Here is a 23,241-nt window from a genome sequence, read left to right on the forward strand (position 1 = left end):
TAGGAATAATGCAAGTCACCCATACATACAAAATTGTAAAACACTGGGTAACACTGACATGGAAAAGGACCTAGGAATTTTAGTGAACAGCAAACTAAGCTGTAAAACCAGTGTCAGGCAGCTGCTGCCAAGGCCAATAAGATAATGGGTTGCATCAAAAGGGGCATAGATGCCCGTGATGAGAACATAGTCCTGCCAGTTTACAAATCACTGGTCAGACCATACATGGAGTACTGTGTACAGTTCTGGTCTCCTGTGAACAAGGCAGACATAGCAGAGCTAGATGGTTCAGAGGAGGGCAACTAAAGTAATAACTGGAATGGGGCAACTACAGTACCCTGAAAGATTATCAAAATTAGGGTTATTCACTTTAGAAAAAAGACGACTGAGGGGAGATCTAATAACTATGTATAAATATATCAGGGGACAGTACAGAGATCTCTCCCATCATCTATTTATCCCCAGGACTGTGACGAGGGGACATCCTCTGTTTCTAGAGGAAAGAAGGTTTGTACACAAACATAGAAGAGGATTATTTACAGTAAGAACAGTGAGACTATGGAACTCTCTGCCTGAAGAGGTGGTGATGGTGAGTACAATAAAGGAATTCAAGAGGGGCCTGGATGTATTTCTGGAATGCAATAATATTACAGGCTATAGTTACTAGAGAGATATCGTTGATCCAGGGAGTTATTCTGATTGCCTGAATGGAGTCGGGAAGGAATTTTTTTCCCCTTAAGTGGGGAAAACTGGCTTCTACCTCACAGTTAGTTTTTTGCCTTCCTCTGGATCAACTTGCAGGATAACAGGCTGAACTGGATGGACAAATGTCTTTTTTTTAGCCTGATAAACTATATTACTAAAGTTCAAACACATCAAGAAAGCAAGAAATTCAACAAATTAACTCTTGACCAGTCATACCTGTTAGTTGAAAAGTGACTACCTCAAAGCAAAAAGGGTCTACTAAAGAATCCAAAATATAAAACATATTATGGTTTAACCACTTAATTTGATATCTGTTCCTTCATTAATTCCATGCCTTCAATAAAAATCTACAAAGTAGAAAATAAAACAAGTAAAAACATGTAATAAAAAGGTGTGTCCAAACTTTTGACTGGTACTGTACATTTTGAGAGTCTTACAATGTAGTTTTAAGCTCATAGTTAGCTAAAAAATTGTTTCTTTCATTATGAAAAGTTGTCAAAGGAATTAACTGAAGATGTGTAAATCTATTGAAATTAGTTTCAGTCCCAATTTGATTTTTTTTTACAAGATTTGATTCAAGTATGAATCAATTTACCCGAATTCCAGAGAGAACGTGAGACCAAATTGTATTACTCCACTGGAAGCCAGCTCTACTTGGAAACGGATAAAAGTACTGACTTTCTCATATTGTATTTTTCTGAATGAGACATGTAAGTCAGATCAATTTCCAAAAGGAAAAGAAAACTAAGTGTCCCAAGAGAAAATTGCCCTATTTAGCTGAGTGGCCTTTGTCAGGGCTCATTGTCATTAGCGAGACCATCTAGTATGCATGAGGAATATTGTAGTCCAGCCAACACTGCTCTGTGTTTCAGGAAGAAATGACTTCTACTGGCATCTGAAAGGCTTACGGTTTTTAGAAAAAAAGCGAAGTTTAATCTTTCCCAGAAACTCAAACGCATTCAAATTAGCTTTCAAGAGTTATCTCTCTTATAGTGCAGGAAAGTAGTCTGAAGACATGCTTTTAGGAAGGTACAGGTGTGGAAGATATCACAAAGGGAGTATTACTGTACATTTGGTACATTTTCTGGTGTGTTTTGGGGTCAATATTGCCGATCGTGGGTATAAGGCTTGTTGGTAAGCATGAGGAGGGATCAGTTGCAAGTGTGGACTATAGGGATATCAAGAATTTGTATTCTTCATGAAGCAGTTAGTCATCAGTGGTCTTCTTGTGAATTGTGGGATTGGGAAGCCAGAGGTCTCTAACGAAGGAGTGACCATGGGCAAACTGTGGAAGTGAGGTCATCATAACATTTTTGAGGCTTTGGTCAGTACCAGACACGTTGCAGTTTTGTGGTAAATAATGACATAGGGAGGATTTATGCATAGGAAAAAGGGTTTTATATATACAATAACCATAGTTTAAATAATATCATCTTAAGATAGGCGTAAACAGCTAAGTACCATATAAAGGGGACTGTACAACTATTTTCCTTAATGAACTTTGTTGCCTTGGGGATTTATGTAAATTAGAGGCTATATGTTATGTGCAATTTAACTTAGTACATTATCCATAAAGTACCTTACATTACATGTAATATATCAACAATTGTGAAAAATACCTGAAATCCAGTAGGGCCTGGAGGTCCTTGTTCACCTCTTTCACCAGCAGGACCCTAAAAAATTAAAGGAATTCAGAAACATATTTAAAATGGTTCTCTATGTGTAAACCTTATTAAATATTGACATAATATCTATTTTGTATTCCTTACTAGAGGTCCAGCAGGGCCAGAAGGACCAACTTCTCCATCTTTTCCCGGAGCTCCCTGATTAAAATAATAAAACATTTCAATTTATAGAAAGATATATTTTGCTTCCACACAGTGATTGGAAAACAGAGATGGTAACATACTCTTTGTCCAGGTACACCGGCACTGCCTTGCTCCCCAGGCTTTCCAGGGTCTCCCTGTTGAGCAGACATTAATTTCATAAATTATTCAGGAAAAGAAAGAGTATTGATGATTTAGTAAACTGATAAGCAAATATAGCCCATACACTGTTGCCTTTTGGACCAGCAGGCCCCATAGTTCCAGTTTCCCCACGTATTCCAATTGGACCAGGTGGACCAGTGCGACCATCTTCTCCAGGAGCTCCCTGCAAGACATAAACCATAGGTTTAAAAACCTTATTTTTTACCAAACAACTTCTATACAGAAAAAAGATAGATGTATTACTACACCAAAACTGAAAGGAACGAACACAGATTTTCTGAAAAATATAGTATGATATAAAAAGAAAATCCCATTTAGGAAAAATGTAAGTTTTGTTTATACCATTAAGACTCTTAAAATTGTTCAAGAATGCACTGTAGCTCAAACAGTATGCACATTGCAGTATATAACATAGAACAGAAATGTCTGCTGTTTTCTCACTATACCATGCAGCAATTTAGCCAAATTGTAACAATGGACATCAACATTGTTTTTAAAATTTAACAAACAAAACTTTTTTGTAATTTCATTGAAATTAATTAATAAGTTGAAAACATAATCTTAAATATGCAGATGTATATAATATTTTACACTTTACCACTGGTCCTGGTTTGCCTTCTGGACCTTGGACTCCAGGATTTCCGGTTAGACCCTGAAATAGAAGTAAGATTCATTCTTTCCTCTGGAGATATACTGTATGAAAAGAGTTTCCAAAACAATTTATGTTTTTCTTTGGAAAGTATTTTACTAGATCCTTCAATAATCAATGGATAATATGATATGATGCTCTGAGATAATATGTGCAACATGCAACAGGGAGTTTTACATACTGTAGAACTCAATAGAACATAGAGAAAAAAGAATTGCACACCAATATTATATTATTAAATGAATGCCAGAAACATTGCTATCTGGTGTAATTTTCACTCTTCAACTGTTCGCTAGAGCATATGCAGTAGTTAAAGCGATGCCATGCCAACAATGGGCATCGCAGTGCGCATGCTCCGGCCCGGAGAGGCAGTGCGCAGGCACGGGATCTCGGCCGGACCTTAGGATGATGCAAGGGAATAGGAGGGTGGGCATATGCAGAGGCTGGGGCGGGGGAACAAGGCAGGGCAGCCTGGGCACCAACACAGTGAACGCCGCCACTGGGCACTTGCGAGTGCTCATTTGCATATCAATCAAAGTTCGTTTTTCCAGCTTCTGCAAGTCTAAAGACAAAGGTAACATAACATTCATGCATAGGTGTGCTATAGGGCAATGTAAGCACTGTAAATGGCCATATGGTGGTGACAGACTCCCTTTAATAAGTTCCCAATATAATAGAAACATTTTTATTCGGATTACCCCTTCATTATTCTTGCATGTCACATTAACTTACCACGTTTCCACATTGCCACAGACCCCCTCACACAGGCAAGGTGTTTGTTCTTTATTTTTTTATTTTTTGGGGGGGGGGGCAGATGGAATAAATTGTGCATTTACTAAAATAAGCATTAATGGCAGTTAGAGGCCAATTCATTGTGATTGCCATAAGATACATAGAAGGGACTTCCTCTGAGTTTACCATTATGACTAGTTGATTTTGACAAAAAGTTGACTTAATGATATGTGATACTTAAAAGGGTTGTCTTCTTTAGATATCCCTCTTCCTTATTCCCCTTTCTAGAGGAATCAATAGAGAGTTAAATGTTTTGTTGGTGATGACAGCTGAGAAGCTCATAGTTGAGGACCTTTCATAAGCCAAGGGCATTGTGCAAAATGGAAAATATATTTAAGATTAAAATTGCAAATAACTGCCTTCACAAACCAGGACTTACTTATAGGAAACCTGCTGTTATGATTAATAAAGATTTAAATGTATAAACTGAGAATTTACTGTGGTCTACTGTGGCTCCTAGAGGACAATAACCATAAAACGTGACTCTGGCTGTTCTCCTTGACCTTATGTTTTGCTTCACCAAATCATATCATGTTTCACCAAATCATATCAATAAACAGAATAACATTATAAATGATAGACTTAAAGAATTGTAAATCAGAAAATATAACAAATTCTAACATGTTACTTACTCTAGCACCAGGAAGACCGGGTTCTCCAAGACGACCAGGGTCTCCATTAGTTCCTTTAGGGCCTGAAACCCCTGCGACTCCTCGTTCTCCTTGAGCACCCTGTAAAAGTTTTGGTGAATATTTTAGAATAAAAATTTAGCATGAATATAATAAATTGATCATCTTTTAAAACAGAAAAAAATAGCTAGAATATTGAATATGTATACAGTTATTATTGCATGCAATAAATTCTTAGTATATAAACAACAATATCATTATAAAGGCATTTTATGAATCTATTGTGTAACGTATGATGTTAATATGTGAGCGGTGTAACTGAGGCTAGATAGGTGGGAGGAACATAAGGCACCAGGTATTTTGAACCTATGAGTACCTTAGGTAAGATATTGACTAAAACTGTTAATGTTACCTTCGGTCCAGTTAACCCATCAGATCCAGGAAACCCACGATTACCTGGGGCACCCTAAAAATAAAAATGGTAAATGCTAAGAATTATTATATGCTTTGAACAGAATGTAGCAATTATATAAATTACACAGGCCAATGATCAGAAATGAATACTAATATGAATACTCATTCCTGGTAACTGGCCTGTGTAACAGTGCCGCCATTCGAACAAACAAGGAAAACACTCATTTGTTGGGTAATCACATATTTCATGCGGCACCCAAAATCCTTGTTGGCAATATATTACCCTGTGCAGACAAGAGATGTGCTGCTGACAATATACAAAGTGAATGTTTGAGAATCGGTCATAATAACCACCATTCATTCCCCATTTATTTGCATCTGACTGCGTAAAAGAACATTTAAATGTGCAGTAATCAAGTTGAATATCATCACATTGGCCTGACAGGCCACATATGGTATGAAGACCCTAAAGTCTCTTATATTTAGATTTAAGTTTATGTTTATTGATTTGTTGAAATTCAGTTCAGATTCAATTTGGCAGAATCAGTCAGGCAATTTGATTTGGTTCTGAATAAATCTGACCAGAATTGAAAGTGTTCCAACCACCCTGAAAAGTTGTGGATGACACTCTTAGGCCTCCTAGGACTGTATGCGACTTATTTCAAGCTCCTTAATGCCAAGCCAGCTTTAGTAATATTAACTTCTTCTGGACATGTGCCAAAACAGTCACATGTTGGGTCTTTAAAGATGGCACCCACTCCGCTACTAATATTTAGTTAGACAAATAATCAAGAATACTTTTATAATTGTCACTTTGCATGTTATACGGATTTAGCACTGGACAAATATGCACCTTTTCTAAATGCAGTTCCAACTGTATTGAGCAGTATATCCAGCTACCCTTTTCATTACAAATGTAAAATACATTGCTTGATTTCTTCCCAAAACATTACATTATCAGTTTCTTACACAGCTATAAGATATATAGCACAATGATTATACAAGGAATCGCTTATTTTCCATTTAGAAATTAGTTGTCATATAAAGTTTTCTATATTATCCTATGGTTTATGTACAAAGCACTGTACAGTTTGCTTGAAGGTTAATCCACTATAAACATTGCAGCAACTACATATCCAATCAATATTTTAGGAATGTCTGTTGTGTTGTGGAAAGCCTTTTGAATATTCTGTTTTACATAAAATTGTATTACCCTTTCTCCAACCGGTCCTGGAGGGCCTATTGATCCTGGATCTCCACGGGGGCCTCTTTTACCTTCTTCTCCTTGAGGACCTGTTGGACCTTGTGGACCATGTGGACCCTGGTTTAACAAATAATTGTCTTCATTTAGCTGTAATCAATCCTTGTTTCTTTTAATATAAATAGAAAAACCAATAGATATCAGTTATGTTTTTAAAGTCCTACATATACTTACCGGTTCACCTTTGGGTCCAGCTTCACCTTTAAAACCAGGGACACCAGGATCACCCTTTAAGTAATAAAAATGTTCATTGCACAAAATATATGACCTTTTTAAAAAAGTATATTGATTAACATGAACTATATAAATACAGTATTTCAAATATTTAGCAAAACAACCACCCTTATGTCTTTTTTTGCTATTAAATATGGATACAATGCAGGATCACACTCCCATGATTGACAGATTTCTTCTTATTGTTTCCAAACTATATATAGGGAGAAAGCTGTCAATCATCAGTGGCACGAATATGAGGACTCCACATACCATACACTGAGTGGAATCCAGCACCTGGGACCTCTAGAGCTGCTGACAACGGATTGTAAGAAAATGCCTGGCAAAAAATGGTGAGTGACTCTGCCTTGTAATCAATAGCAGCACTAACTAGCACAACCCTGATGCTGGGGCTGCCAGGATAAATCATATTCACCTTGTGAACTTTGATTCGCTCAACACTACTGTTCAGATCATTGCGATACTTAGTTTTAAAACCTGAGAATGTTCTAAAACCTATGACCTATGTGAATATTATTTCCAACTGTATATTGATAATTTGTACAGACTTTCTTCAAATTTGAGGCACTATAATCTATTTATTATGGATGGTTCCAGAATCTGATTGCGTATAAGTTGTTGTTTTGTGTGCGTAATTATTTTTTTTTTATAAATTCAGTTTACACTTATGTATTATATTTACCACTGAGCCTCTGATACCAGGTTGTCCGGTACCTCCTTGAGGTCCAGGAGATCCAGGTGGTCCTATAAGTCCAGGTGGACCAGCAACACCAGGACCTCCCTGTGAGAGAAAACATAATTGACATCGTAAAATGTATATTTGCTGAGAATCCAGTTCATTGTGGGTTATGTTTCACTTACAGTTGGTCCTTTAGCTCCGCCAGTTCCATCAGTTCCTGGTGTACCCTAAATGCAAAATATAAGCGTTACAAAAGATATCCATAATAGTATATAATTGTTTTATTACATTTTATCATAGATATGTCTTCTCTACAATATCCATAGTGAAATGGTTTTCAAGTTGGATATGAAATAACTGCAGCGCAGGCAAGTAAGGAAGCAAGTATGTAAGTAGTCAAAATGAGTTATTTTAGTTTGCAGTGTATGACAATGCATAACATGTTTTATATTGCAGTATACTTTAACTTGAATTTCCATGAACTAAAACATACCAGGAGACCTTGTGATCCAGCAGGTCCTTGTGAACCAGTTTCACCTCTTGGACCTTGAGGACCTTCAGGACCACGTGCACCTGTTGGACCAGCTTCACCCTTGTTAGAAGGACATTTAAAAAGATTAGAAAAATAACATTAAAATCATAACTTGGCTTCAAGTTTATATAAATGCATTTTAATGATATCTGATAATTACAAAAATGCTTATTTGCTATATTACAGCACTAACAAAATAAAACATTTGCATCATATTTGTATCACACAAGCATAGCATTAACATTTGCCTACCTACTCCTAGCAGTCAATGAAAAAGATTTTTAAAAGAATTGTATTATATAGCTCTTTTACTAATCAAAACTAGATAATGTTAAATATTTTTTTTTTAACCTTTTTCATTTTTTCATATCATTTTTTAAATTGTATCTTCTTTACAGTACATAACTATGGGATGGTCATCTGGCCTGAGATGCAGTTAAAAACATTAAAAAAATATGGTTTGCAACAACCACATGGACCATAGGAATATGTAGACTGGATGATAACTTTATAAATCAGAAGCATCTTGGGCTTTACATGAGCCAGGCAGTGAACTGTACTCCAACTATTATCCTGTCAAGCTGATTCTAGAAGAATCTAGATTCATCAGCTGCAATTTTTTTTTAAAACGGATGCACACTAAAGAGATGGCATGAGTAGTGGAGTAACTGAAGGTGGAAGTGTTAGACTTAAAGAACATCTGTCACTACTATCAACCTTATAAAGCAAAGCATACTGTCTGGTGGGGCTTATGTGCCGATTGAAATATTGCTGGCATATGTGAGAGATTTCAGGGCCAGGCATCATAAAAATGAAGATCCCTGGCCCTATTAATTAGGACATGTCTCTTGAGGCTCTGAGCACATTATATGCATAAGAATAAAAATATTAATTACACTGCAATGGTATATCCAATTCCAGCAATACGGGGCTTGTTAAATTTACCATGACCAACTTAACCACGCAGAATGCCTGGTTTTATAGGGTTGATCATATTGACAGATTCTATATAAAGATGCACAAAATTTATCATTCTATAGCATTTAATGAACTAGGAGCAAACTACGGAAACGCACACTCCTACAAAACTGACTTCCCTTCATGGTGATAAATCTTTCCTATAGTGACATGAAAGATTTTTAAAAAATCCACCAAATTGCCAAAACTTCCTATGTAATAGGTTTAAAATAAAAACTTGATTTGATAGCTGTGAGATTGAGAACTATGAACCATAAATTATAATTCATCCCTTTACAAATATTGGTCAATTCTGTTACAATTGCTTGGAAACAAGCTGTAATGATAATTGGCCACTGTAATGGAGCCCTTAAAGGGGTTGTCCAAGTTATTTTTATTGAAAACCTACTGGGTGTCGGACCCCTGCCGATCAGCTGATTAAAGAGAAGGTGAGAACTGTGCCAGTGCTGCCTTCTCTTCATCGTTTACCTGCTCACTTTCACAACACTAGGGAAGCAGTGTAATTACACCTAAGGGCTCTTTCACACCTGCGTTCTTTTCTTCCGGCATAGAGTTCCGTCGTCGGGGCTCTATGCCGGAAGAATCCTGATCAGTTTTATTCTAATGCATTCTGACAGGAGTGAAATCCGTTCAGGATGTCTTCAGTTCCGGAACAGAATGTTTTTTGGCCGGAGAAAATACCGCAGCATGCTGCGCTTTTTGCTCCGGCCAAATATCCTGAAGACTTGCCGCAAGGCCGGATCCGGAATTAATGCCCATTGAAAGGCATTGATCCGGATCCAGCCTTAAGCCTTAAGCCTTAAGCTAAACGTCGTTTCGGCGCATTGCCGGATCCAACGTTTAGCTTTTTATGAATGGTTACCATGGCTGCCGGGACGCTAAAGTCCTGGAAGCCATGGTAAAGTGTAGCGGGGAGCGGGGGAGCAGCATACTTACCATCCGTGCGGCTCCCAGGGCGCTCCAGAGTGACGTCAGGGCGCCCCAAGCGCATGGATCACATGATCGCATGGCACGTCATCCATGCGCATGGGGCGCTCTGACGTCACTCTGGAGCGCCCCGGGAGCCGCACGGACTGTAAGTATACTCTGCTCCCCCGCTCTCCGCTCCTACTATGGCAACCAGGAATTTTATAGCGTCCTGGCTGCCATAGTAACACTGAAAGCATTTTGAAGACGGATCCGTCTTCAAATGCTTTCAGTACACTTGCGTTTTTCAGGATCCGGCGTGTAATTCCGGCAAGTGGAGTACACGCCGGATCCGAACAACGCAAGTGTGAAAGAGGCCTTAGCCATCCCATTCATGTCAATGGGATGGCTCATTCTTATTCAAGTGTATGGGAATGAGCTGTCCCATTGTGTAAATACAGCTGTTCACCGCTACTGTTGCAATTGTGAGCCGGTGAATAGAGCAGAGAAGGCAGCACTGGCACAGCTCATGCCTTCTCTTCAACCAGCTGATAAGAAGGGGTGTTGAATCCCTGCCGATCTGATATTGATTACCTATTCTGCAGATAGGTCATCAATAAAAATAACTTGGACAACCCTTTTAAGCAAGTAAATCGGTTGAACAAAATTACTTAAAACATTACTCAGGGGAAAAATATCAAATTCAACTGACGTCATAAAAAGATGCCACTGAGTTCTGGTATCTATCTTAAATGGATTGACCCATGACAACAATGCATTTTCTATCCAAAGGATATGTGTTAGGTGTCTGATCAGTGGGGTCTGAGTGCACAGGACCCCCGCTGATCACTGGAATGGGGTTTCATGTTATCCATTTGATTGTATCACCATGAATGCATACATGCTCCATTGAACTCTAAACTAAGTACAAGCTTAGAAGTCCCATAAAGTAGAATGGAGCAGCGGATATGCATGTGTATCTGCCGCTAGAGATGGCCTTGCGATTCGCCTGGAGGTCGTTTCGCAACGAACTTTGCTCATTCGTGATTTGCCGAACATGCGAACATATTGCGATATTCGCACGCACCATATTTTTTTGCATAGCGCCGAACTTTGACCCATGACACATTCATCAGGTAAGACCGGACAGCCAATTGAGACATTTCAGAACATGCAAACACCCCCTACCCTATAACATAACCCGATCTGGCAGCCATTTTACATTATGTATTTTGCCAGTGTAGTTAGAGGTTGTAGTTTGGAGCAAGGACAGATAGGGACACCAAACGATACCTAATAGGGCCATAAAAGTCCTTTGAAAGACTGGTAAAGGTGTGCTATCGATAGCTGTGATATAGAGGGGTGTGATATACTTATAATATACTTTCTAACATAGAAATTATAGTGTATTTGTATTGTGCAGCAGTTGTGTACGGTTCTGCTGCGATACCATAGCTAGATAGAGGGACAAAAGCTATTGGAGTAACTAATTGCAACGGATGTGATATACCTGTTGCCACCCAAACTGCTTGAAGGCTTCTATATACCTGTTTCCACCAAATACTGATTGAGGGGTGCCATATACCTGTTTCCACCAAATACTGATTGAGAGGTGCTATATACCTGTTTCCGCCAAATACTGATTGAGGGGTGCCATATACCTGTTTCTGCCAAATACTGATTGAGGGGTGCCATATACCTGTTTCCACCAAATACTGATTGAGGGGTGCCATATACCTGTTTCCACCAAATACTGATTGAGAGGTGCTATATTCCTGTTTCCGCCAAATACTGATTGAGGGGTGCCATATACCTGTTTCTGCCAAATACTGATTGAGGGGTGCCATATACCTGTTTCCACCAAATACTGATTGAGGGGTGCCATATACCTGTTTCCACCAAATACTGATTGAGAGGTGCTATATACCTGTTTCCACCAAATACTGATTGAGGGGTGCCATATACCTGTTTCTGCCAAATACTAATTGAGGGGTGCCATATACCTTCTTCCACAAAATACTGATTAAGGGGTGCTATTGCTATATACCTTCTTCCACCAAATACTGATGAGGGCTGCGATACACCTGCCTTAACAAAATAGTGATTGAGGGGTGCCATATACCTTCTTCCAAAATATACTGATTGAGAGGTGATATTGATATATACCTTCTTCCACCAAATACTGATTGAGGGGTGCTATATACCTGCTTCCACAAAATACTGATTGAGGGGTGCCATATACCTGTTTCCGCTAAATACTGATTGAGGGGTGCTATATACCTGTTTCCGACAAATACTGATTGAGGGGTGCCATATACCTTCTTCCACAAAATACTGATTCAGGGGTGCTATTGCTATATACCTTCTTCCACCAAATACTGATTGAGGGCTGTGATACACCTGCTTCCACAAAATATTGATTGAGGGGTGCCATATATCTGTTTCCGCCAAATACCGATTGAGGGGTGCTATATGCCTTCTTCCGCAAAATACTGATTGAGGGGTGCTATTCACCTGTTTCTGCCAAATACTGATTGAGGGGTGCTATATACTAGTTTCCGCCAAATACTGATTGAGGGGTGCTGTATACTAGTAATGACCAAACATCGGCCCAGGGCGGTTTGCGAACGCGCGAACGCAATCAAATGGTGAACGTACATTAGGTGGTCACAGGATAAAAATTTAACTGGCGGCCAGTTGGTGTAAGGGAGTCTGCGATTTTGGTTCCCTTGCAGGGAGATACGGTGGGGCATCCACATGGGCGCCGGAGGGGAGGGCTGTGGGGATTTCTGATGCAGAATTGCCGGGCTGATGGCAATACATCATGGCTGGTCCTGCCTCCAGTGTCTCCTGGGGGTTCCGTTCCGGCATCCATGCTGGCACAATCCTGTGCCCGTGCCGAGTCTGTTGGGCGTCCGTGTGCACGCCCGAGGGGTAATTTGCAAAGGATGGCGCAGCCGAGTGTGCGTGCATCTTATGTGCTACGTCGGCCACTGGCAGGTAAAGCATCTGTGCACAAATTCAAAGTTGATTAGGAATTTGCTGCACAGGTGCTAATGAGTAGGATCATCGCATGACCTATGAGGTTCTGACAAGCACCACTCTGTGATTGGCCAGCAGGTGTTTAAAAGGTGATTTCCCTGGCTGATCAGTGCTCACTGTTGTCTCTACAACCTTGGAGTATGCTGGTTCAGATTCACTAAGGTTGTTCCATGCATGGACTCTGTGTCTCCATCTAGTGAATGCCTCTGGAAACCTCGTCTCTGCTCTACAGTTGCACCATGTGTGGCTTCGGATCGGACCTTGGACCACCATCTCATCCTTAGGTATTTGGTTTCATGGACTCTTCTGTATGAACTTTAGCCTGGTCTGGCTTTTCTCTGATGTTTTCCCACAGAGGTTATTATTTGGACTACGTTATTTCTGTATGATTTCTGGCTTGGACTTTACTGCTGTGTTTTCAATAAATCCACGTTTGTTCAGATCTTTGCCTGGTTGCTTGGGGTTCTGCAGCATTACATTTGGATTCTGTGGCTGGAGGTACATTAAGTGGTCACAGGATAAATATGTAACTGTCGGCCAGTACAGGCCCCAAAAATTAGGCATTCAACTGATATAGGGGACCATGATGTGGTGGTATACTCATCACATGTGTTGAATTTCCTCGAGATCCATGTCTCATTAATTTTTAGAAATATGAGGTAGTCCACACTGTCGTGAGCTAGGCAAGTGCGCTTATCGGTTACGATCCCCCCCCCCCCGCGCTGCGCTGAACATCCTTTCAGACAGGACACTGGACGAGGGGGAAGCCAACAGTTCCATGGCAAATTGTGCCAGCTCTGGCCACAGGTCAAGCCTGTACACCCCGTAGTCCTGGAGTTCATCGCTTCTCAGAGCATCCACATCGGCCGTTAACCCGATGTAGGCGGTCTAGGCGTTCCCTAAAGCTGGATCTGGAGGACGGCTGTCAATCGGTTGGCTGCAAGAATGATCTCATTTGAAAGTCACCAACACATCTTCTTGCATGCGCTGTTAGATTGGTACCCATAACTGTTTCTCTGTGAGTGGAAATCCTCTGCCAGCGCCTGCAAAAGCAGAATGCATTATTTCTCGAAACAAGGCCTGGAAGTGCTGCATTCTGACAGCCCTCTGTGATGGTAGTAACATTTCCGCCATTTTGTGTTTGTATCGGTGTCTAAGTACATTGCCACCCAGTACTGGTGTTCTTGCCCTTTATGCTTTTTATACATGGGTCCCTCTTCAAGCACTGGAGCATGAAGGCCCCCATTTGCACTAAACTGGAAGCAGTGGAGTGGCCTGGCTTCTGCTCATCATCCAGAATAATGTCTTTCTCGTTCTCTCCCCAGCCACAGACAACACAAGGGATCCCAGAAAAGTTTAAAGCATTCCCTTCTTGCTCCTCCCTCAGCCCCGGCACCATCCTCCTCTGACTCCTCATTGGACTCCTATTCTTGACTTGTCTCAGATGGAGTAGTTCCCCCTGGGAATTCATCCAGCATTGCAACTTTCTCATCTTCCTGCTCCTGCTCCTCGACAGCTTGATTAATGATACAACGTAATGCACGCTCCAGAAAGAAGGCGTAAGGTACAATATCACTGATGGCGTCCTGGCTGCGACTGACCAGTTTGATGATCTAGTCAAATGGCCGCAGAAGTCTGCATGTGTCGCGCATGAGCAACCACTGGCGCAGTGAAAAAAAAAAAAAGCACCCCAAAACATGTCCTGCCGCAGAGTTTGTACAGGTGGTCATTAACTGAACATTTCTGCTGGAGCAGCCTATCAAGCATATACAAGCTGGAGTTCCATCATGTCGGGCAGTCATAAATCAAACGTCTGACGGCCAGGTGGCGTTGCTGCTGAATGTCAGCGAGGCAAGCCATTAATGTGTAAGATCTTCCAAAATGGCCAGAGATTTTCCTGGCCTGTCGCAAGACGTCATGGACCCCGGGGTATTTGGCAACGAATCGCTGTACGACTAGGTTCAGGACGTGTGCCATGCACAACACGTGTCATTTTGCCCTGTTTCAGCACGCTCAGCCAATTGGCATTGTGGTTGCACAGCACTTTACCAACTGTCAAATTGAACGGGGTTAGACACTAATCGGCCTGTGACCGCAATATTGAAAGGAGTGCAGGACAGGTGTGGCTCTTGGCTTCCAGGCACAACAGACGCAGCAGAGCATGGCAATGTCTGACCTGGCACGTCGAATAGGTTCTGGGGAGCTTGGGGAGCACAGCGGAAGAGATGGTAGTAGAGGGGAAAAGGAGGAGTCAGCAGAGGAGGAGAGGGAAGCTGGAGGAGGAGAAGAAGCAGGCCTGCATGCAATCCGTGGCGGTAACACCAAATCTACATGGGTGTCATGGGTTGCATGCGTGACGGCCGTCAGAAGGTTTACCCAGTGGGCAGTAAAAGTTATGTACCTTCCATGCCCGTGTTTGCTAGACCACGTTTCTGTGGTCAGATGTATCTTGGCATTAACACTGTATGCCAGTGATACATTCACTTGCCGCTGAACTTGGCCATATAGCTCTGGGATGTCCTACTGGGAGAAATATTTCCTTCTGGGGACCTTCCATTGCGGTGTTACAATGGCCACAAATTTTCTAAAGGCCAGTTTATATGGCAGTAGTTGTTGGGCTAGCAATTCTTACAAGCCAGCGGTCAGCCGTTGGGCAAGAGGGTTATCCGGCATCATCTTTTTTTCGCTCTAACATTTGGGGCAAGGAAGCCTGCCTTTTACCAGATGAATGCGATGATGGCACGGTGGAAGGTGGAGTGGAGGACAATTGGGAGAAGAGAGGAGAAGGAGAAGAGGCAGGATAAGGAGCGCCGGGAGTGTGGCTTTGTGGGTCCTGATGGTGTTGCTCCCACTGGGCTCGGTGATGGGAGGCCAGATGCATTCTTAAGGTGGTCGTCCCTAGGTGAGTGTTGGGCTTACCGCGACTTATGCGTTGACAGCACAGGCTGCAGATGGCAACACTATTGTCAGCAGTGGACACGTTAAAAAAAGCCCACACTGCGGAGCCCTGTGCCGGCGTCCTGGGAGCGCCAGAAGTGACCGTGCATGGTGGATAGCTCGTTCCAGATACATTAGCAGTCAGATTTTTGCCTGCTTCTCCTCCTTCTCCTCCCTATCTGCTGTCCATCTCTCCCTCTGAACTCCCCTCCTCTTCCTCTCTTGTGGGCAACCACATGATGTCCATCGACACATCATCATCGGATTCGGCACCTTCACCACCACTTACATTAGACATCTCGGAGTAGGCAGCAATAGTGGGGACCACCCTCATTGGTCTGATCTGGGTACTGTCGTCAGACTGCTGGGTGGTGACCGTTGATGCCTCCTCTTCCTGATCCGATGCCAATAATGGTTGAACATTAGTAAGGTCTTGTAATGGATAGGAAAATAATTCCTCTGACTCAAGCAGAGCGGATATGGTGGTGGTGGTGTATTTGGGGGTGCACACAGCAGAGAGTGAAGAGGGTGCAGATATAGAAGATGAGGAGGGTGCAGAAGCGGAAGGCTGAGTGAGCCACTCTACCAAGTCTGGTGTGTCCCTATTGAAGAGCAGTATTTGTGGAAGAAGGTATATCACACCCCTGCATCAATCAGCTTTTTTGGGGGGGGGGGGGGCAACTGGTAAATCACACCAGTAGAAATTATTTCTTCAAATAGTGTTTTTCACTCTGTGTAGATGTGGTAACACAGCAAAACCGCTGACAAATGCTGAACTACTTAAATTCACTATATAGAAAGTATATTATTGGTATATAACACCCCTGCCTCAATCATATATTTTTTTTTTGGGGGGCAACTGGTAAATTACACTAGTAGAAATGATTTGTTCCAATAGCGTTTGTCACTCTGTGTGGCTGCAGTATCGCAGCAGAACCGTACACAACTGCTGCACAATACAATTGCACTATAATATACTTTCTATGTTAGAAAGTATATTATAAGTACATTACACCCCTCAGTATGTCACACTTATCAATAGCACACCTATTGATAAGGTCTGTCCCTGCTCCACACAGCAACCTCTCCATACACTGGCAAAAGACTGAATGTAAAATGGCGCCCAGATCAGGTTTATTTATAAGCTAGGGGGTATGTCCATGTGCTGAAACATCTCAATTGGCTGTCCTGTACCACCTGATGGATGTGCCATGGGTCAAAGTTCTTCACAAAGAAGATAAAATAATATGGCGGGCGCGAATATCGCTGCGAAACGACCGCCGGGCGAACCGTGAGGCCATCTCTACTATATACCTTCTTCCACAACATACTGATTGAGGGGTGCATTTGCTATATACCTTCTTCCACCAAATACTGATTGAAGGCTGCGATACACCTGCTTCCACAAAATACTGTTAGAGGGGTGTCATATACCTGTTTCTCCCAAATACTGATTGAGGGGTGCTATATACCTGTTTCCGCCAAATACTGATTGAGATGTGCCATAAACTTTCTTCCACAAAATATTGATTGAGGGGTGCTATTGCTATATACCTTCTTCCACCAAATACTGATTGAAGGCTGCGATACACCTGCTTCCACAAAATACTGTTAGAGGGGTGTCATATACCTGTTTCTCCCAAATACTGATTGAGGGGTGCTATATACCTGTTTCCGCCAAATACTGATTGAGATGTGCCATAAACTTTCTTCCATAAAATACTGATTGAGGGGTGCCATATACCTGTTTTTTGCCAAATACAAATTGAGGGGTGCTATATACCTTCTTCCACAAAATCCTGATTGAGGGGCGCTATACACCTGTTTCCGTCAAATACTGATTGAGGGGTGCTATATACCAGTTTCTGCCAAATAAAGATTGACGGGTGCCATATACCTTCTTCCACCAAATACTGATTGAGGGCTGCAATACACCTGCTTCCACAAACTACTGATTGAGGGGTGCAATATATCTGTTTCCGCCAAGTACTAATTGAGGGGTGCCATAAACCTTCTTCCACAAAATCCAGATTGAGGGGTGCCATACACCTGTTTTTCGCCAAATACTGATTTAGGGGAGGGCCTAAGTTTGAGGATGCCTGGCCTAGACCGACAGGTGTCCTACTACATCGGGTTAAAGGCCAATGTGGATGCTCTGAGAAGCGAGGAACCCCTTGACTACTGGGTGCGTAGGCTTTACCTGTGGCCAGAGCTAGCACAATTTGCCATGGAACTCTTGGCTTGCCCCTCGTAGAGTGTTCTGTCCAAAAGGACGTTTAGTGCAGGTTGGTGGATCGTGACTAATAAGTGCCCTCGACTAGCTCTTTTTTTTTTTAAATGAATGCGGCATAAACTTATGAGGAATTCACTACCTGTGATGACCATGTGTAATTGAATTTCCTCAAGCCAGCCCACACATATCCGCCTCCACCTAGAACAAAAATGGTCCTTGTCTTATGTATATACAGCGGCATAAAAGTCAGGTGATTGCCTAATTTTTGGGGCCTGTACTGGCCGACAGTTACATTTTTATCTTGTGACCACCTAATGCACCTCCAGCCACAGAATCCAAAGTTTTGGCCTTCAGGTAAATGCCTATTGGCAAATTTTTGGGGCCTGTACTGGCCAACAGTTACATTTTTATCCTGTGACCGCCTAATGTACCTCCAGTCACAGAATCCAAAGTTGTTTGCTGTCAGCTGAATGCCTATTGCCTAATTAGGCCTGTACTGGCTGACAGTTGGTGGCATATGAACCAAACTCACCATAAGGACCTTCTAATTCACAGGGTCATGTGACTGTGCCCCCCACCCCGTACTTTGCCCCCTTATACCCTGCATTGTGCCCCTTACCATACCCTGTGCAGTGCTCCTAGTCATTCCCTGTACTGTTCCCTCTTATACCCTTTTATCCAGTCACGGTATGGCAGTGCTATCCGGTCACTGTACAGAGGTGTTATCCGGTCAATGTATGGCAGTGGTATCCAATAACTGGATGGCCATAACTGTATCCCTTTCCCTGCCCACGCCATCATTTTTTAGACCTGGCATGAGCGGGAAAAATATGCAGATTGTGGTGCTAAGGACCTTTGCGCCAGAATCTGTGTCAGAAATACGCTGACGTATTTCTATATAATAAATGACCACCTAATTGTATTATTATTCAGGGGTAGGGCAAACTTTATATTATATAGATTCTAGTGAATTATACTGTGCACTCTATTTCCCAGTAGAAAATGATCCTTAGGAAACACAGTCCTCATTCCTGACCACCAGGACCAGGTAGCGCTCTGTAAGTACATGGCGGCCTCCCCTCTCCGCCACGCTGCTCCACTGTGTACTAATGCTTATTCTGACAATAGGACTAGGTTCACATCCTATTTTTGCCATCCATTTAATGCAAACCAAAAATGTATGCATTAACAGATGTCTCAGACTGATACCGTACAGTGGCATCCGTTCACCATACAGTTCCATGGTAGAAAAATAAATTGCGTTAACGTATGCATTTTTTTATGGACACTGCAGGTTACAAAAACGCGGAGTGCTGTACATTTGTATACATCAAACCGATAGGAAATAAAAAATTTCTAGGCTCCAGCAGGGCACATTTTTGAGAGTTTCCCTTTAAGATGCATAAAAATGGCCACTGATTAAAATGCATTATTTTTGTGGAATTTTTTGCCACTGATCTACCTCTGGTATATCACTGTCCAGGTTGTGGGACTATTTGTGCACTCATAGTTTGTATTTGGTGGCTGAAAATATGACCTGAAGGTTTTTCAGGTTTGCCTGCACATATCAATATACTGCTATATATACTATATATCTGTATACCCTGCATCTATTATACTTCGCACCTCACATATCAGTGCACTGCTGTATATACTGTATATCTGTACACCCTGCATCTATTATACCTCATATATCAGTGCACTGCTGTATATACTGTATATCTGTACACCCTGCATCTATTATACCTCATAGCTCAGTACACTGCTATATATATATATATATATATATATATATATACTATATATCTGTACACACATCTATTATACCTCATATATCAGTACACTGCTGTATATACTATATATCTGTACACTGCTGTATATAATATATATATATATATATATATATATATATATACAGTACAGACCAAAAGTTTGGACACACCTTCTCATACAAAGAGTTTTCTTTATTTTCATGACTATGAAAATTGTAGATTCACACTGAAGGCATCAAAACTATGAATTAACACATGTGGAATTATATACATAACAAAAAAGTGTGAAACAACTGAAAATATGTCATATTCTAGGTTCTTCAAAGTAGACACCTTTTGCTTTGATTACTGCTTTGCACACTCTTGGCATTCTCTTGATGAGCTTCAAGAGGTAGTCACCTGAAATGGTTTTCACTTCACAGGTGTGCCCTGTCAGGTTTAATAAGTGGGTTTTCTTGCCTTATAAATGGGGTTGGGACCATCAGTTGCGTTGTGGAGAAGTCAGGTGGATACACAGCTGATAGTCCTACTGAATAGACTGTTAGAATTTGTATTATGGCAAGAAAAAAGCAGCAAAAAGTAAAGAAAAATGAGAGGCCGTCATTACTTTAAGAAATGAAGGTCAGTCAGTCCGAAAAATTGGGAAAACTTTAAAAGTGTCCCCAAGTGCAGTCACAAAAACCATCAAGCACTAGAAAGAAACTGGCTCACATGCGGACCGCCCCAGGAAAGGAAGACCAAGAATCACCTCTGCTGCAGAGGATAAGTTCATCCAAGTCACCAGCCTCAGAAACCGCAGGTTAACAGCAGCTCAGATTAGAGACCAGGTCAATGCCACCCAGAGTTCTAGCAGCAGACACATCTCTAGAACAACTGTTAAGAGGAGACTGTGTGAATCAGGCCTTCATGGTAAAATATCTGCTAGGAAACCACTGCTAAAGACAGGCAACAAGCAAAAGAGACTTGTTTGAGCTAAAGAACACAAGGAATGGACATTAGACCAGAGGAAATCTGTGCTTTGGTCTGATGAGTCCAAATTTGAGATCGTTGGTTCCAACCACCGTGTCTTTGTGCGACGCAGAAAAGGTGAATGGATGAACTCTACATGCCTGGTTCCCACCGTGAAGCATGGAGGAGGAGGTGTGATAGTGTGAAGGGTGCTTTGCTGGTGACACTGTTGGGGATTTATTCAAAATTGAAGGCATACTGAACCAGCATGACTACCACAGCATCTTGCAGCGGTATGCTATTCCATCCGGTTTGCGTTTAGTTGGACCATCATTTATTTTTCAACAGGACAATGACCCCAGGCTGTGTAAGGGCTATTTGACCATGAAGGAGAGTGATGGGGTGCTGTGCCAGATGACCTGGCCTCCACAGTCCCTGGACCTGAACCCAATCGAGATGGTTTGGGGTGAGCTGGACCGCAGAGTGAAGGCAAAAGGGCCAACAAGTGCTAAGCATCTCTGGGAACTCCTTCAAGACTGTTGGGAGACCATTTCAGTGACTACCTCTTGAAGCTCATCAAGAGAATGCCAAGAGTGTGCAAAGCAGTAATCAAAGCAAAAGGTGGCTACTTTGAAGAACCTAGAATATGACATATTTTCAGTTGTTTCACACTTTTTTGTTATGTATATTATTCAACATGTGTTAATTCATAGTTTTGATGCCTTCAGTGTGAATCTACAATTCATGAAAATAAAGAAAACTCTTTGAATGAGAAGGTGTGTCCAAACTTTTGGTCTGTACTTTATATATATATATATATATATATATATATATATATATATATATATAGTGGGTATAGATATATAGGGGTTTATTTATTTTATGCACTTATATAGCGCTACTATATTCTGCAGCGCTTTACAGACACCTTTCACTCTGGACAGCTCCTTGGAAAATGAAAGGAGGAATCTGATCGGTTGCTATGGGCAACTAAGCCAGTTCTACTTTACACCAGTTTGAAAAATTAGCAGTGCACTGATATGAGACATACAAGGTATAATTGATGCAGCATATACAAAAATACCATTATACATTATGGTGAGTGGGCTTATGCCTTTTGATCAAAATGTACACTAATGCCTCATTTAGCACAGGAGGCGGTACACATGCGCTATTTAGTGCTGTTTTCTGCTAAAATAGCAGGGATTAGATCAAAGCATAGCAGAAGGATGTGTGATTCATTTCTTGTCTTTCCTCTTTTGACTTCTACATTATGGTCACTGTGTGTGAGGTACATGAGGTAATGGCGATTGTAACTGTCTTCAGTATTATATATGAGTGAGCAATGAGTAAAAACAAGACGTGTATGTGGGGGGGCAAATTAAGATAAAGTGGAGGACCTCCTCTTACCACTCCATTCCAGTCAATGGATCAATGCAGAGCACATTGTGCACTTCTAATCCCTACTGTTAGGGGTTAAAGGACATGTGATGACGTCGCCACAGGTCCTGGCAGTTGCACCCTTCTAACCTTGGAACTACACTGTTCTTGGTGCAGTTCCTTTGCTAGATCATGCAGGACTTATGATGCTGAAGATGATGTCCTCACAGGTCCTGGCAGATGCACTGTTCTAACATGGGACGTACACTATTATCTGTGCATTTCAATTACTAGATATACAGGACCTATGATCGTCCTTTAGCTTTTTCCATTGACAATAGGAATTCCTGACTGAAGCTGGATGGGAGACAGTATTGAAGGTAATTTGGGGCCTATTCTCCACTGCAGGCCCTCACAAGCCCCATAGCAGCTGCGTGGTCTGCCTATATTTGATGTATGACATATAAAGTGACATCTAAAATGCAGCACTTCTTTACATTAGATTCACAAGATCTGATGTTGTCCCTTCATAAATGAATATTACATGTATTATATAGAAGTCAATAAAGAAAGCAATGTTTTTTACTCCAGTTTCTATTACGTCAGATAACTATAGTTTATATACAGTATAGTATAGTAAGATGAACATCTTAAACCATTAATTCTAGGTCAGATCAGTTCTTAGCAATTTCCTAAATTTTCTTCAAAATAGGTCCCAGAGATATCTTTCCTTGAACAAGTAGATGCCTCCTTAGGGTATTTAATAGTGTTCCCATTTACTATGCCAAACAATGTTCATTCCAGTTCTTTTATAAGCTTTTGGGAATTTTATATAGCCAAAGATGCATGACAAACAAACTGATTACACACTATTAAAATGAATGAAAAGTTGTATTGTATAAAACAGTCTGCAGCTTATTATTTGGTGGCAAATAAAGAACTAGACTCTGCCAACTGTAACATTTTCAGTTGCAGCTGTCTCCATCTTTGAGACTAAGTATCACCTGCAGACATAAATGTATTGCACATCTATACACCACAAGCGACCCACTGATTTTCTGCCAAATTCACAAAAGCACCTCATGTAAGTAGATACAGTTGTCCTTGAACTACATTTATAATTGAAAGGGGTGGACTTGAAAGTAGATTTATAATTGAAAGG

The 23,241-nt window shown here is 41.3% G+C and overlaps 1 protein-coding gene across 1 annotated transcript in view; it reads right to left on the bottom strand.

The window, feature by feature from the left end:
* The window catches only part of COL5A2 (collagen type V alpha 2 chain), a 260,308-nt gene that overhangs the window by 79,581 nt on the left and 157,486 nt on the right, over window positions 1-23,241 (bottom strand). The window contains exons 19-30 of the mRNA XM_044302642.1: window positions 7,845-7,943; window positions 7,534-7,578; window positions 7,355-7,453; window positions 6,613-6,666; window positions 6,391-6,498; window positions 5,176-5,229; window positions 4,767-4,865; window positions 3,292-3,345; window positions 2,758-2,856; window positions 2,615-2,668; window positions 2,475-2,528; window positions 2,325-2,378 (exon numbers count right to left, since the gene is read on the bottom strand). Of these exons, the coding sequence (XP_044158577.1) occupies window positions 2,325-2,378; window positions 2,475-2,528; window positions 2,615-2,668; window positions 2,758-2,856; window positions 3,292-3,345; window positions 4,767-4,865; window positions 5,176-5,229; window positions 6,391-6,498; window positions 6,613-6,666; window positions 7,355-7,453; window positions 7,534-7,578; window positions 7,845-7,943 (873 nt within the window). The remainder of the gene's footprint in view (window positions 1-2,324; window positions 2,379-2,474; window positions 2,529-2,614; window positions 2,669-2,757; window positions 2,857-3,291; window positions 3,346-4,766; window positions 4,866-5,175; window positions 5,230-6,390; window positions 6,499-6,612; window positions 6,667-7,354; window positions 7,454-7,533; window positions 7,579-7,844; window positions 7,944-23,241) is intronic.

The sequence above is a fragment of the Bufo gargarizans genome, chromosome 8, assembly GCF_014858855.1.
Source record: "Bufo gargarizans isolate SCDJY-AF-19 chromosome 8, ASM1485885v1, whole genome shotgun sequence".
Lineage (NCBI taxonomy): Eukaryota > Metazoa > Chordata > Amphibia > Anura > Bufonidae > Bufo > Bufo gargarizans.